The sequence below is a fragment of the Scomber scombrus genome, chromosome 8 (genome assembly GCF_963691925.1).
Source record: "Scomber scombrus chromosome 8, fScoSco1.1, whole genome shotgun sequence".
Taxonomy (NCBI): Eukaryota; Metazoa; Chordata; class Actinopteri; order Scombriformes; family Scombridae; genus Scomber; species Scomber scombrus.
The window spans coordinates 566,422-582,882 of record NC_084977.1 but is presented as its reverse complement, the minus strand read 5'-3'; the positions used below and the strand labels follow the sequence as shown (position 1 = coordinate 582,882).

General features: G+C 41.1%; 1 protein-coding gene across 2 annotated transcripts in view; it reads right to left on the bottom strand.

Annotated features, from left to right (window-relative positions):
• Positions 1 to 16,461, bottom strand: part of slc5a9 (solute carrier family 5 member 9) — an 87,333-nt gene that overhangs the window by 36,201 nt on the left and 34,671 nt on the right. For both annotated transcript variants that reach the window (XM_062424006.1, XM_062424007.1), the window contains 3 exons: positions 15,506 to 15,586; positions 13,946 to 14,151; positions 734 to 869 (listed from right to left, as the gene is read on the bottom strand). In XM_062424006.1, coding sequence (XP_062279990.1) covers positions 734 to 869; positions 13,946 to 14,151; positions 15,506 to 15,586 — 423 coding nt within the window. The remainder of the gene's footprint in view (positions 1 to 733; positions 870 to 13,945; positions 14,152 to 15,505; positions 15,587 to 16,461) is intronic.

Here is a 16,461-nt window from a genome sequence, read left to right as displayed (position 1 = left end):
GACTGACAGGAATTCATGATTGGCCATTAGTGAAACTTGCCCAACCTTCTGATTCCGTATTTCTCCCAATAAAATGTCTTCAGTCTTTCCTCCACATTGTGTCTGGCTAGGTCTGGGTTGTGCCAACACTGATGGTCAGGAAGCTGTTGGTCACAACCACATCGGCCATGCACAAGGAATTAAGACTTGTGGATTTATGCCTGTGACCTTTTTCAGAAAAACATGGCCCATTGTGTTCGTTAATGTATGCTTTAGAACAAAATTCCCAACCATTTGGTTGATCACAGGTTGATACATTCCGGGATCATATAAAAGGTATGTTATGCATGTTTTCATTACACAAGCATTATTAGTATTCATTTTAAAATAGTAGTGTGTAGTGTAGTGTTTTAGATCTTGTAAATATGGTCTTTTCATATTCCAGGAAGACAATATTTTCTGTTATTTACAGTATGACAATCAACCTCCAGAGATTACATCTTGCACATTATGCCTGCTCTGTAATATAATACATTTGTATTGCGTAATACGCAGTTTTCCAGTGGATCACTACTTTTGAGGAAGAAAAATCCAAATTAAATAAATAAATTTGAAGAAAACTCTATGTCTATATATTTGGGTTAATAAAAGTATTTTAGGTATTTTAATAAAGTAATAATTGAAGAATAAATCAAAATGGATGTGCTTTAACATCTGACATTACAGTCCCACAGAAAGAGATATACAAACTGACCTGGGAACAGTGCTCTGCTAATCATGCCTGGCATGACGACGAAGAACATGGGCAGCAGTTTAAGGTAGCCTCCCAACACACTGCCTGCTTTGGCATGGGACAAAGACTTGGCTGACAGAGACCTCTGGACAATAACCTGCATACAGACACACACACACACACACACACACACACACAAATCTATAATTGTACATTTTTATTTTGTATATTGTTTATTATTTAAGTGTTTATATACAGTAATAATGAGATTAGGGCTGGGCGATAAAACGATAGCGTTAGCCTATATATTGCGATAGACACGTAATCAATATCAATAAAAAATACGAAAGTTTGATAATTTCACTTCATTGGAAGAAACAACTGAAGAGAAAAAAAGGTGAAGCAAGGTTGGTTGCAAGAACAAACTCACTCGCTCCCTGGTAACCTAGCAAAGTATAACTATAAAGATAACGATGGGAACATCCACACTTATGAACTATAACGTCCTATAAACAGCACTGTCAAGCACATGCTCCAGCTGTGTCGGTAGCTAATGAAAATACAACCGTTAATGCTGTATGTTGTACAGAAAGATGATTGTGTTGATCAGTATTTCAGACACTAGCTGTTTTATTTTGGTAATCACCCTTTGACTCTCATTTCAGATCTTCACTTCCTGCCCTTGTGTGTGTGATTACCTGCCCATGCATGGGGGGGCGTGGGCCCGATCATCGCTGCTTGCAGCTTTAATTTTGTTTACCTTTCTATGTACAACTTGGATTGTTAAAGATGCTAGGGAGGGCAAGGGGATGGTTAAGATAAGGTTCTATGCACCTGTACTTTTAACAATATTGTCATAATTTTGTATATTGTGAAAAAATCAATAAAAATATGTTTGAGAATTTTTATTTTGTTTTTAAAGTTCTGTTCATGTATAGAGATCTAGGTACATTTAGGGAAAACTATAATGTTTTCCAGCTCTGCCAGTCTCATGCGAATCCCACCTGTCCTCAAGAGAGACCCTAAAAAGTGACGAATTTGGAGATACTTATAGAAATCTCTATGGGGAAAATTAAAAACAGCCCTGATTTGGTCAAATGACTTAATAGAGTTAGAGACCAACAGGTCTGTGAAGTTTGACAAGCCCTCAGATGTCCACTCCAGCAAACCAATACTCCTAATCTGTGCTGGTGAATCCGGATTCAGAGCCAGAGGAGACCAGAGAGAGATTGCAGGGGAAATGTTTAGGTATTTCTTCACATCTGGCCAGACCAGTAGTGTGTTTTAACAATTTTGTTGTTCTTGAGATGATTTAACTGATCTATATTATTGATATAAGGAAGAGAGTTAAGCCTTCTGGGATAGCAAGATAGGGATTCAAGACCCAACCATAAGGAATCTTTTCTGTTCACAAACCAATCTGACATAATTTTAAATTGCGCTGACCAATAATATAGTTGTAGATTGGGCAGGGACAAGCCTCCCAGATCCTTTGGCTTAGTAAGTGTAGAGAATGTAACTCTTTGGAGTTTGTTGTTCCAAATATAGCCAGAGATATGAGAGTGCAGTGACTTAAAAAATGCATGGGTCAAATAGCGTGGGAGATTTTGAAATACATAGTTCAACCGAGGAAGAATATAGATTTTTTTTATAGAGTTGATTCTCCCAAGGAGAGAAGTTGGTAGGGAGGCCCATTTTGTCAGATCATTCTTAACCTTTTGAATTAGGGGTGAGTAATTACTTTCAAACAGATTATTTAAATCAGGAGTGACAAAGATGCCTAAATATTTGAAGCCCCTCTTGGACACCTGAAAAGGAGATTGTATTGACACATCCTGTGGGATATGAATGGGCGTAGCGACCGATTTCCCTAGATTAATCATATAACCGGACAAGCTATGTAGCTGTGTAAACTGCCGGAATTGATTTCACTGGTTTATTTAGATATAAAAGAACATAGTCTGCGAATAGGGAAATAATGTGGTTTTCTTCACCTACCCTTATTCCAGATATATCAGGGTTGGTTCTTATGACCTTAGCCAGAGGTTCAATGAACAGTAAGAACAGTAAAGGTGACAGGGGGCACCCCTGTCTGCAGCACTGGGAAACCAGACATCAGGCCGTTTGTATTAACTGTGGCTATTGGGTCGGAATAGAAGGTTTTAATCATATTAATGAAGTTAGAACCTAGGCCGAATGTTTCTAATACCAGAAACAAAAAAGACCACTCTACTCGGTCAAAGGCGTTTTCGGCATCAAGGGAGACTATCAGTGCTGGATTTTTATGAGTGTTAAGATATTGAAAAACATTAAGAGCACGTTGTCTGTGCCATATCTTGATTTTATAAACCCTGCCTGATCTGGGTTTATTATTTTCGGTAAGAAAATAGGATCTCTGGCTAGAATTTCTTTAAAAATTCCAATGGAAACCCATCTGGGCCTGGACATTTCCCGTTCAACATAGATTGGATTGCAGCTCAGATCTCCTCCGGTGTGAATGCAGCGTCTAAGATGGAGCAATCCTCCTCCGCGATGGTAGGTAAGGGAATATTGTTAAAGTATGAAGCGATATCGGCATCTGCCTTCTCCGCACTGTACAGTGTTTTCTAAAAGTCCCGGAATGTGCTATTGACAACTACCAGATCACATGTGACATCCCCATTCTGTTTTCTTGTTGTGTTATGAGCAATCATTATTTTGGCTTTTCAGTTGGTGGGCGAGCAGGCGACTTGACTTATTACCAAAATCATAATATTTCTGTTTAGTGTAAAGTAATAGTTTCTGGACATGACAAGTATGATCCATATTAAGTTCAGTCTTAGCAGCCACTAGCGCTTTTAAGTTTTCTGGTGTGGGTGATTGTTTGTGTATTTGCTCCAACTTAGTCACCTCTTTTTCAAGGTTTTTCCTGTACTCCTCTATGGCTTTTTTCTGATGAGAACTATAGGAAATAAGGTGTCCACGTAAAGTGGCTTTTGCTGCGTCCCAGATGGTGGCAGGGGACACCAGACAACTATTATTATCAAGCCAGAATTGTGATAGATTGTTCCGGACAAAGGTGCAAAAAGAGTCGCTATTCAAAAATGACGTATTGAATCTCCAAGTGGGAGTCCTAGGAATGTTAAATATTGGGTTAATGTACAGATGTACTGGAGCTTGGTCTGATAGAACAATAGGGTCTATGCAGCAGGTCTGGACAGAGTGTAAAAAGTTTTTTGGGAACTGGCGGACGGGTTAGCAGCATAGCTTCTAGCTCGCCCAAGTCGGTAAAAATAAATCCACTTAATTTGAGCAACTCGACAGTGTAGATATATGCTATGAATTGCAAAGCTAACATATTTCAGATAATGGGAATTATTAGTTTATTGTTTGTTTCATTTCATAATGTGGTACAATGTATGATAGTTTGAAAAACATTATGTGTGTATCATGTCAGAGGAATGCACAGCAGGAGATGGGTGGAAAAATACAGAGGCAGTGTTACACGGAGGTGTGATTGAAGGGGGTGACTGTATTAGCATAGCCCTAAGTATTCGTCCAGGATCAGCTGACTTTGAACCTTTTGTTAAGACAATGCAGAACGAACCCTTAAAGACCCCCCACGGGACGTCTGGTGATTCTGTAAGGACATCACACCTGTGGGGGGATTGCACAGGGAGAGGAGACTTCCTGGAAGCCAAGATGAAGGATGGAGCCAGACAGACAAGAGACGACGCCTCGCACATTCAATTTGCATTCTGTTTTTGTATTTAAGAGGGTCAGGGAGAGACAGAGAAGTCAGAAATGTACGAACGCTGACAGAAACGCTGTTGAATGTTAGGGAGAGTAAATTGACCCGGAGCTCTGTATATGCTTTATACATTTACTGTTAAATAAATAGCGTGTTGAGACCGAATATTCTTCTCCTATTTTTTCATCCAAACGAACACGTGGACTGAGCTCACACATAGAGAAAGATTTAGCAAGTAGTATAGCTCAGACCACAACAACAGACAACTGCCATAAACTTTGAGATGAGTGGTCACTAGGGGTGTGACGATACACTCAGCTCACGAGACGAGACAAGATACTGGGTTCACGAGATCGAGACGAGATTTTAACTATATTTTTAAGAAAACTTCGATGAGAAAATACATGACTGTTCTTTTATTTAAAATGCACAAAATGGAAATTGAATTGAAATGTTTGAACTAATCAGCTTGTAATGAATCACTTTTTTCTACTTTCTAAATATATAATTATCATATGCAGTATGCAGCACTGTAAAAGGTTTCCCCATATAGATATTTTATAGATGGATCATTTTGGTATTTATGGAAATAACAACCATAAATACAAAAGTTAGATACAATCACAAATGCTAAAAAGTAAATTGTAAAGAGTAGAAACAATTCTAATATATAAATATAAATTAAATAAAGAATCCAATTCCCTGCTCCTCCTACCTCAGGCTTTCAGTGTAGAGACCTGAGGTCAATTTACCACTGCTCCTCTCCTACTGCTGACTGAGATCTTCTAAGCAGGTAGAAGCTGCAACAAGGTTATATTATCCACACGTGGCATTATAAAAAGAAGACATGACGTGCGAATGAGCGATAGAAAACCGATTGTCTTTTTTTTTTGTGCACCCCTTAATTATAGCTTCGCGAAACAAAATTCACGTCGACGAGAAATATCGTTGTGTGGTGCGAGATCTCGTCCAACCCCTAGTGGTCACCGAAGCCGGAGAAACACTAAAAACCCAAAGAAAACTCGAGAAAGGTGTACAAGAGAAGAGGTCTCTGACGAAAGTGAACTTGAGAGTGACGCGGCGGAGAAAATGGACCACGCCAAAGCACTGAAAGCTGGACTCGCTGGCATCAGTAGCGATATATGGGAAGCAGGAACTCTGTAACGAGCTGACAACATTCAAAGTTGAACTCAAAGGTGAGATGAAACAAGAAATTGGGACCTTAAGACAAGACATAGAGCGAAAGCTTATAAAAAATCACAAAGAACTTCAGGATCAGAAAACGAACATAACCGAGGCGCAGGCTCGCATAGCGGAGTTGGAGGAGTATAACACAAAGGCAAGCGACCTGCTAACGAAACTAACAAAACCGACACGCCAGATGCATGACAAAGTAACGGACCTTGAAGCGAGGTCTCAGCGAAATAATGTCTGGATTTTCGGATTGCCTGAGGACATAGAAGGAAGCTCCATTACAGTCTACTCGGACCATCTTCTTAAACAACATCTGGAATTACCCGAAGGAACCGATCTACAAATCCAACGCGCCCACAGAGCTCTCACACTAAAACCAGGTCCGGGCAGTGCTCCGAGAGCAGTAGTGGTTAATTTCCTCAAGTTTGAAACTAAGAAGATGGTCCTACAGAAAGTCTGGCAGAAGAAGGGGATACAGGTGGGCAACAAGAAGATCCAATTCGACCACGACTATTCTACAGAAATCGTCCAAAAGCAAGAAAACATTGAAAGAGAAAGGGGAACGTTTTCAGACCCCATTTAGGAAAATAAGAATCCACTGGAACAACAGTGTTAAGAGCTATGACAATGCGGGGGATGCAGCGCAGGACATGAGAGCAAGGGGATTAACTGTGGATGTACCGAACCCGGATGCGGGGCGAGCAGAGGAGAGTACTCGAAGTGCTGCGGGATAGGTAGGTTCTTATGTATGAGAATGCCTGTGCCTTTCTTGTTCTGTGAATGGGAGCAGAAGTAAACTTTGCTTATCCAATCCCTCTTCAGTTTCAGATGTTCTGTATCAGATAGCCTAGTTTCCTGAAGTAATGCTATGTCAGATTTTTGTTTTTTCAAATATGTTAAAATCTTCTTCCTTTTAATTACATGGCCCAATCCCTGAACATTCCAAGTAGTGAGTTTAAGTGAACCAGACATGAGAGCCACAAAGCCGGAAAATAATTGAATGACAGGTGCTGAGTGGAGAAGAACTAATCAGGGTGCAAGCAGTAATATAAAAGAGTAAACCTAGACTCCTGTTGTTTAACAAAAGAAAAGTAACTCACAAAAAATATGAACAGCAGCGCATACCCTCCCCTATCCTGTCCCCAAACGACAGGAAAAAACCATCCCCAAAGAAGTCACTGTGTATTCTAAGCATTTTCCAAATCCTAATTTAGCAGTCAGATCACAGTAACAACTAAGACACCTGAAACAGTGTCCATACTCCAGGCTGAATAATAAACACCACAAGAGACACCCCAGCATGATGGGTTTCCGAATTGTGCTTGGACCACAACATTTGTGTGAAATGTACATTAAATACAAACCACATACAAAGCTGATACAAAGGTAAAGAGCTATTAAAGAGCTGCATTCGTAAGAGTGCATCATTGCAAAAGAAAAAGCACTGTAGTAAAGTGTGAAATCAAACTGAATACCTTGCAAAATGATCAGTTTTTATGCATTCTGTGTTCTAAAGAAAAACTAAAATCACCTTATTTCCAAGGGAGAGAGTTACAAATTGATTCAGCTCTGTTGCATATTATCTCAGAGTCCATGTGGTGGTCATAAAAATGGGCACAGTGTCCAGTGGGGGCTCAGTGTGTATAAGGTCCATCTTTCTCCAATGGTAACATTAGAGATGAAGAAATTACCTAATTTAAAGACTGTGTAAAGTGGATTCATTTTCTTATAAACACATTAAATGGTTCATAAATGTATTTCTAAAAAAGATGTAAAAAGCATTTCAACCATTTAGATTAGAATTGTGGAGCAAAGCTTCACAAACTGTGTTTCAAGATTTCTGTGTTCAGGATTTAGTGGGCGGGTCTGAAAATCACCACCGCGTTACGTAACATAAACCCGCCGATTTTGACACTGAATGGGGGGAAAATGCGCGCAGACTCACCAGTTATTACGGTAGCCATTTAACGCATCGCCAGAGAATACGTCATATGACGTACAGACGTTATCAAGACGTAGGACCAGACGCAGCAGCGTCAACAAAAACAATCTAAAGGCGGCAAAAAGGAGAGAAAAGAAGACCAGCGGCTGCAATAAATGGTATGTTGTCAATTAACTTATTTATTTTGTGGGAATTGGCAGTAAACGTGTGTGTGTGTGTGTGGGTGTGAAGTGATGTAATGTTAAAGTAAGTATGATTGTTTATCTGAACTGAAGACCTAACGTAACTTTATAAAAGTCAGTGAACGTTAACATTATGACAATGTTTTCATATCTGTCATTAGTGAAGCTGTAACGTTAACGTTAGCATGAGATTACCAGGTGATGACATTGTATGTGGCTCTGTTTTGGAAGAGGTGGAAGACTGCTTTGGTAGCATATGATTTTCCTGTAGGCATAGGGACATGAGACTGTTAAAATAATAAATCAATTAATAATAGATCGTTGATAGTTGTGTGTGTTAGGCTAACTGCTGTATTTTGTGTTGGGCTGTGTAGGTAGCCAATAACTGTACTAGTTATAAATGCAGACCATCTGATTAGCTGATGCCCTGAGTCACTGTTTTGTATGTCACTGTTGTTAGTAAAGGTGTAACTTGTTATATTAGATTACCATGAGATTACAATATTATCTCTATGTTGCTCTGTTGTAGATTAGGGAGAAGACAAGTATAGGAAAGACTGATAGTAAAGAGTGAAGGAGAGAAGAGGAAAAGAGCAGGGGCCTCATGTACAAAGACGTGCATGGATTTCCTACTGAAACATGGCGTACGCTCAAACCCAGAAAACTTTGCATGAATCCAAGCACATTTCCTTTGTACATCCCAATCAACGTGGAATTGAGCGCACACCGACCCCTCCCTGTCCACGCCCCCATTTAAATACGCAAATCATATTTAAATTGCCCTGCACCTGAGAGTCCCTTCTCTGCACGATCAGAAAATTAAAACAAAAGAATGAGTAAGACGGGAAAAAGAAGAACTTTACAGAAAGATAATTGGAGACGCTACTCACTGAAGTGGAGGAGCGCAAAAATGTACTCTTTGGCACACTGTCCTCCGGCATAAACAATAAACGCAAGAGGAGTGAGTGGGAGAGTGTGTGTGAGGCTGTCAATGCTGTGGGGTCAAAATAGCGCACACACGCTGAATTGAAAAATAAGTGGTCCGACATCAAGGTGGATGTGAAGCGGAGGACGGCTGCCCAACGCCAAAGTGTGGCCAAAACAGGCGGGGGGACAGAGAAGAGGGGCCCACTCCGTTTGAACAGAGAGTCGCCGCAATCGTGGGTGACACTGCTCTCTCAGGGGTCGTAGGAGCACATGTGGGTGACTCTGATTACCAAGGATCACACAGTATTGTTGCAAATGAATGCAGAAGTGCGCAGGGGAAAAGGTGAGGCTGATTAAGACATTTCACACTTTACACACAGGGTTATTAACACGAGTACTCTGCACACAGAGACAATCAGGGGCTTGTTAGAAAGATCTGAAGCTATAGTTTAACCAGCAAGTCACTAACTTTAACCACTGACTAGTAACGATGCTGTGAAGACGGGATAGTATTTGGGGGCTCACATGCTCAATGCGCATCACAGGGATTAATATTACCCATCGCGCACAGTGCCAACTTGTCTGTTCCCAACCATGCTGTTACTCAGAATCGTGCGTTGAACCAGGCCACCTCGCCACAATGTTGGTTAATTGCATTTGCGCATCACATATGATCTGTACATTGATCGAATGAAAATGTTTCCTGTTGACATATACAAATTCATCATGTGATGGCGCTTTTATAGCAATGTGTGTGCAGTCGATAGCTCCGATTACATTAGGAAAACCGGCTCTCGCTGCAAATTGCGCTTTAATACATCTGAACTTTGCCTTGAAAAAGAATGTACGCCACGTTTTTGTGCGTACGCACCCTTTGTACATGAGGCCCCTGGAGAATAGTGTGGAAGGCGGCGACTGCAAGTTGCCTGGCGAAAGCCCTATTGAAATTCGTTCATGCCCCAACGTGCAAGTGACCCCAAAGTGCAAGTGACCCCAAAGTAATCAAGTAATCATGTGGTATGGAAGACCCCCGGGGAAAAATGCTATATTGAAATTGTAATGTTTATTATTATTATTATTATTATTCTTCCGACATTTCGTGCCCCAATTTCGCCCCTTTCCCAAATGCGAAAATGCTTATACTTTTGCACGGACGTCCGGCCTCATCCGAAATTCGATATTTTTGGGTGGTCGCACATGGTCGACGCAGAATGGCGGAATAGCGCCCCCTACAAAGTCCAAAAAGGCCCATAGGGAATTTTGCTAACTTTGTCCTATGCTCACAAAATTCGGTACACATATGTATTATACCCACATATGCAAAAAGCCTCTTGACCTCATGACCTCAACCCAACAGGAAGTCGGCCATTTTGGTTTTGATTTTTCCTGCCTAAAATTAACTCCTCCCACAGCGTTCGCCCGATCAAGTTCAAATTAGGTACACAACATCTCCAGACCTAGCTGAGCTTAAGTTGTGCTCTGCGCATCCGTAGGTCAAAGGGCGTGTCTGCCAGGGCTCAACTAACTTTGGCGTGCTCGCCATGTACATACGAATGGCTCTCACGCCCACATACTTCATCCAATCAGCTTCCAACTTGCTGGACATGATGATGGCTATGCCCTGAACGTCCCAATATATTAACTTCCCACTTAACTCATAGCGCCCCCCGGTGGTAACAGGAAGTGAACTTAAATTCATGAAAAATACATAGTTGACCCCATCAACTTCATTCCACTTCTTAAACATGCAGAAGCAGTTGGTGAAGCTACATTATGAACACTGTGAAGCTACGAGTAATGGCGTCCCTGTGGGGGCGTGGCTACCATCAATTCCTCGCCATGAAAATACGTTTGGCTTTTTGATGGCTTTATTGAACACGTATCATCATGAAAATTGATACACAGGTCCAGGGTGGAGACCTCTTCCATCTGATAGGGGTGTCGCTCATGTCGCCCCCTAGTGGAAACAGGAAGTGCCATTTTTTGCATCAACATTGTCCAATTTCCACGAAACTTCACATGTGTGATGAAGGACTGACCCTGAACACACCTGCATGCATCCCATTACTGCCCCCTGGTGGAAGAACCATCAACTGCTCATAACTCCCTCATGCTTTGTCCCATTTCCACGAAACTTCACATGTGTGATGAGGGACTGACCCTGAACACACCTGCATGCATCCCATTACTGCCCCCTGGTGGATGAACCATCAACCTCTCATAACTCCTTCATGCTTTGTCCAATTCACTCCAAACTTCACATGATTGATGAGTGGCCGCCCTGAACACACCAGACCACACCAGACCATATGTGTAACTACCTGTGACTACCCCTTACTGGATGAACGAAACATTGCATTTTTGGCCTCCTTCCAGGTTTTTTCTCACTTTCTGCTTCACGCCACAGCCCCGCCATGCCTCAGGCCCCGCGGTGGCATGGGTGAGCGAGGGCCCGCCATCGCCGCTTGCGGCTTTAATTTTGATTGCCACCTTTTGTGTCATAAATATCAGTTCAGTTTTCAGTTGTGAGTAGAAACTTTTGACCAAAAAAATCCATCCTAACTCTAGCTAACAAGACTAAGATATGTTTGTCTTCCTCAGTGGATGGATGGTTGGTGATGTCACCCATTTGTTCTTTGTTTGATTGCAACCTTTTGTGTACAGCCTTCTTACTAGAGATGTATTTTCTTGTTGTGACTTTTTTGTACTATTTGGGCCAGGCCCAGTTTCCAGTGGCACACATTATGTGATCCATTTACATCTTTTTATATGTTTTGACTTGGTAATTATTATTAATTACATCTTGATGATATTTACTAGCTACTGGTCTGGCAGCTGTCTTTGCACATGACACTTAACTTTGGAAGAGAGATGTTTTTTTCTCATGTATTATTCTATATTTGTGTTTTTGACACTGCTGTGTGCTTCAAGATATTTGTGGGTGTTGACAGTATGATTTATTAACCTGGTCCTTTTGTGTATTAAAAGCTGGTTAAAATACATGAAAAAGTACCATTTTTTATTTCATAATGATAATATTTAATGATTTTTCACTGCTGCATTGAAAATGTCCCTGATTTTCATTTCAGAAATCTGGTCACCTTACTTTAAGAGTATCCAGGAATGCAGCAGCAGACTCGGGGGTGTCAAAAAAGCGAATCTGCCCTTCATGGAGACACCGGAGGTGCGCTGGGTAGGCAAATCCACGGTTCCTATTATTACGAGCCAGCGCTTTCCCCACGGCGTCGAACTCCTGCCACCTTCGCAGGACCTCCACAGACAGGTCAGGATAGAACCGTAGTTGGGAACCACCATGGTGGATGTTGCGCTTCTTCTCTGAGCACAGCCTCCTATTGGGAATATCGTAGAAACCGCACCAAGACGCTTCTCGGGGGCTTGTCTGGAACTAGAGCAGGAGCCAGGGCTCAGTGGGCGCGTTCAATCTCCAGCGGGGGGGAAGTTAGCGGGCAGGCCAACTAAATTCAGCAATGTTGTTTGGAGAAAGTCCGCAAGAGCAGAGTTGCCCTCTGTTTTCTCTGGAAGATTGATGATTTTCAGGTTTTTACGCCGGCCACGGTTTTCGAAGTCGTCAATTTTCAACTGCAGCTGCTCCACTGTTTTTTCCATGGTGGCTACGCCAGTGCCGAGAGCACCGTGACTGTCCTCTGTAGCAGAGACCCTCCCCTCAGCCTCTTCCATGTGCTTTTCAAGATCTGCCACTCGGTTAGAGAGAGCCGACAAAGAGCTCTCCACAGAGGTGACAGATACTTTTATTTCGCTCAGCGTGCCGTCAATGATGTCCAGGCAAATACCGACTGATTCATCCATGTCATTCACCCGGGAGGCCACAGACTTTATTTCAGCTAGGATCTGCTCCGATTAGCGTTAGCTCTGAGGTGCATTACCTTGCCTGACCTCGCACGGGGTGCGTGAGGCTGCTTGTTGAGCAGTTTTCTTTTTACCATCGGAGCCCGATGATGGAAAAAATAGGGAAGTCCTTGTCGCGCTGCGGTCGAGGCATCTCTAAAGTATAATTCGACTGATGATATTGAGTTTACTTGAAGAAAGTCATAGATTTTTTTAAAGCCTGGAGCGTATTAAAGTCTCAAGCGTCCATCTTGATCCGGATCAAGTGACCAACCAACTGTGTTCTTTTTTTTTTTTTTTAAATGTTCAGGCACAGACACCTTTATTTGACAGTTGACAGAGGAAATAATGGGAGAGAGAGGGAGTGGGACATGCAGTGAAGGTCCTCTGGCCGGGATTCGAACCAGGGTCCACTGCGTATATGGCATGCCCTCTTAACCACTCAACCACCTGCGCACACCCATTTGTGTTCTTTTAAAAGGTTTAATTGAAACTCAGCCTAACCCGAACCCGGTCAGAGTTAATATGCTGGTCCAGTTCAGTTAAATCATTAACCATAAACCATTAACCTGCCACTCTGTTTCAGGTGTAATCTGTGTGTTTTAATTGTGTTTCTGAAAGTGTGTCAGGTTAATGGTTTATGGTCCGGTAATGATTTAACTGAACTGGACCGGTAGGCTGAGTTTCAATTAAACCTTTTAAAAGAACACAGTTGACTTATTCAATACAGTGTGTACCTGTGTGCTTACCGAGTCCCAAAAACTCTTCATCAGAGCTGTCACTGTGCGCAAATAGACTACTGCACCCGAGTCACGCTTTTGCACATCGCGCTTCAACATCAATTTGGTCTGTAAATACTGAAACACCACAGTAACTAGTGTCTGAAATACTTCTGATCAACACAATAATTTTTCTGTACAACATACAGCATTAAGGGGTCTATTTTCATTTGCTGCCGACACAGCTGGAGCACTCAGCGCGTGCTATACAGTGCTGTTTATAGGACGTTATAGTTCATAAGTGTAGACGCTCACATTGTTATCTTTATAGTTATACGTTGCTAGGTTACCAGGGAGCGAGTGAGTTTGTTAATGCAACCAACCTGGCTTTGCCTTTTTTTTCTTCCAGTGGTTTATTCCAATGAAGTGAAAATATCGAACTTTTTACCGAACGTATTTTTTATTGATATTGATTACGTGTCTATCGCAATATATATCGCTATCGTTTTATCGCCCAGCCCTAGTATTATTACTAATTTAAACTTCTACTACTAGTTCCTTTACTGTTCATCTAATACTGAGATTGCATTCCCAATCCAAGAAGACAAAAATGTCACTATGCAAAAATTCTATGCAAGACATGTATTAGTGTATTACAGCAGGTAAAGGTACCTGATCAGTGCACCAGACCCATGTAGCCAGTACAGTTAGCCCAAACACCAGACCTGGCCACGGTAAATCCCCTGACACTGGATCTCTGAACAAGTGGAAGGCATCACTACGAGGTAGGTGGCAGGTATTATTGGTGACCGTCATTGAGGGTGCAGCTGACATGTAGCGGTCCACAAGGCCTTCATACCAGCCGACTTCAGAGAATGCTTGACAATGTACAAACAAGATATTAGCTTTAAACAGTCCTTCTAAAACCCCATTATTCAAAAAGATTAATTAACAGTCATCATCATGGCTGTAGTGGTAAATTAAAGCCTGTTATACATCAATGTTTGGAATGTAACAGATTAACAAAACTGAAAAATCTAATCAACAGTTTGACTTGTAGATGAAAAAGCTGCATTTTTGTTTCATAATAATTAAACTGTTAATTTTATTGCTATGTTTACAACAACTGAGGTCAACAACTGTTTTACAGCATAAGAAAAAAATCATGTTAATATATTTGTTTTGTTGTCACCTATATTAACATATAATTTTATAGCAGGTTTCAATATGTAGGTACAAGTTAGACCCTAACATTCTGCCACAGTCTTTGGATTGGTTCATGTCTCTACATGTTTTCTTTCCTTCTTAAACTTTCCTTCAGTTAAACCTTCTTTGATGTCTTCAGGCTTTACTTACAATATAATTGGTAGGGTTGCTGGGCTTTTTTTGGCACCTAGCTAGTTCCACACGTTTCAACACAGAAATTTTGTTCAAACATGAAAGCATTCAGCTAAATTTGGACATTGTCAGATATATTTAAGTTTTCAATGCTTTCTGTTTTTACCCACTCAAATGAATGGACAGAATGTTGTAACATTTTTAATGCTGTAGCAATTCATACTTGCAAGTAAAAACTCTAAAATTCAAATTTTAAAATGTTCAGCATCTTTCATACAACATTGGTTACATTCAACTTTTAAATGCCAATCATACTCCTCAAAATGTTATTCTTTGTTTGAAATTTATGTCACACGGCAGGATATTGTGAGCTGATAATCTGATTGAACAGTAGGACTGGCAGCTGAAACAGCGTATCACAAGATGCACACAGACTGCAAGGAGCCAATCAACAACTAGGAAGCAGAGCGGGAGGAGGGAGATTGTACATTTAGTTACTATAATTTAGCTCCCTCTTTGTATAAATACAATCTTGGCTTTAAGGTTTAGTTTTAAAAACATTGTATACATATGTATATGATTACTTTTTTTTTTAGTAATATTAAATCAGTCTGGAGGGATTTTTTCCTATTCGCAGAACAGCACACAATGTGGAGGAATTCTTAAAAAAATAAACACAAAACCCGAAACACATTAAGGGTGGTAACACGGGTGGTAACACAGGTTATGTGACATAGTAACTGTAATAATATTACTGAAATCCTATTGGTAAAACGTTATATTACTCTGTTACTGCCAAAAACAATATATTACTGTAACAGTTTGTAACACTGGTGCACACATGTAGTATTTTGATGACTCTTCTTACACCCATAGTGTGCGTGTTTGTCTTACCTATGAACATTAGTGCAAAGGCTCCCGCCACCATGATCAAAGTTTGGAGTGCATCAGTGTAGATCACTGCTGCCAAACCACCTACACAAACAGACACAAAAACACACACACATTGTTAATTTGAAAAAATAATCTTGACTCAAACTTTGTTAGATTTTTCCAGAGCTTTCAACAACATCCTCTATCTTCCCAGTATACGACCACCTGTTGTTATGTGATCCAAATTTCATGCTTATAGATGGTCATGGTCTTCAGGCAATTCATCATTACTTGTGTTAAGGACTGTGCACACCAGCTCTCATCAGTCAAAAAAAATACAGATACTTTTGTTTAACATTTTAATCAAACCTTTAAACACCTGAAAACCCTTGAACTGAACACAGAACAACTGAACACATTGACATGCTTGTATTCCAATCCTATTCTGTCTCTGTCTCTGCTGTGTGTATCTGGCCTGTACCACTCATAGACTGTATATAAGAAATGGACGTAACATCCGTGACGTCACCCATTGTTTTGTGGACTGCTGCTCGGAGGCCAATGGTTTCGGATCTGTGCAGTGCCATCTTGAAAATTTCAGGTGCATGGCGGGAAAAATAACACTGATTCTACTTATATGGGCATCAGGAGGGGCAAGAGGACGGAGCGGGGGAGGTTGCGAGGGCTGGATCTACCACAGTCTACACCAGCAACCTGGTGATGCTAACCAAGTTAGCTGTTACGACTAACTATAACCACAAAACTCCGGAGAAAACTGTCGGTGTGAAACAAGTTCACGGCTATTTTCATACAGTCTATCTGTCCGCGCTCCTGAACCTGTGAATCAATCAACCTGTCAATCACGACGTAGCCACGCCCTAATGCATACCCTGCTTTATCGTCAAATATTAAATCAGGGAGGCCAAAATTTCACAAATGAACATCATACTGCATTGAAGAAGGCTTTAAACTAGCGA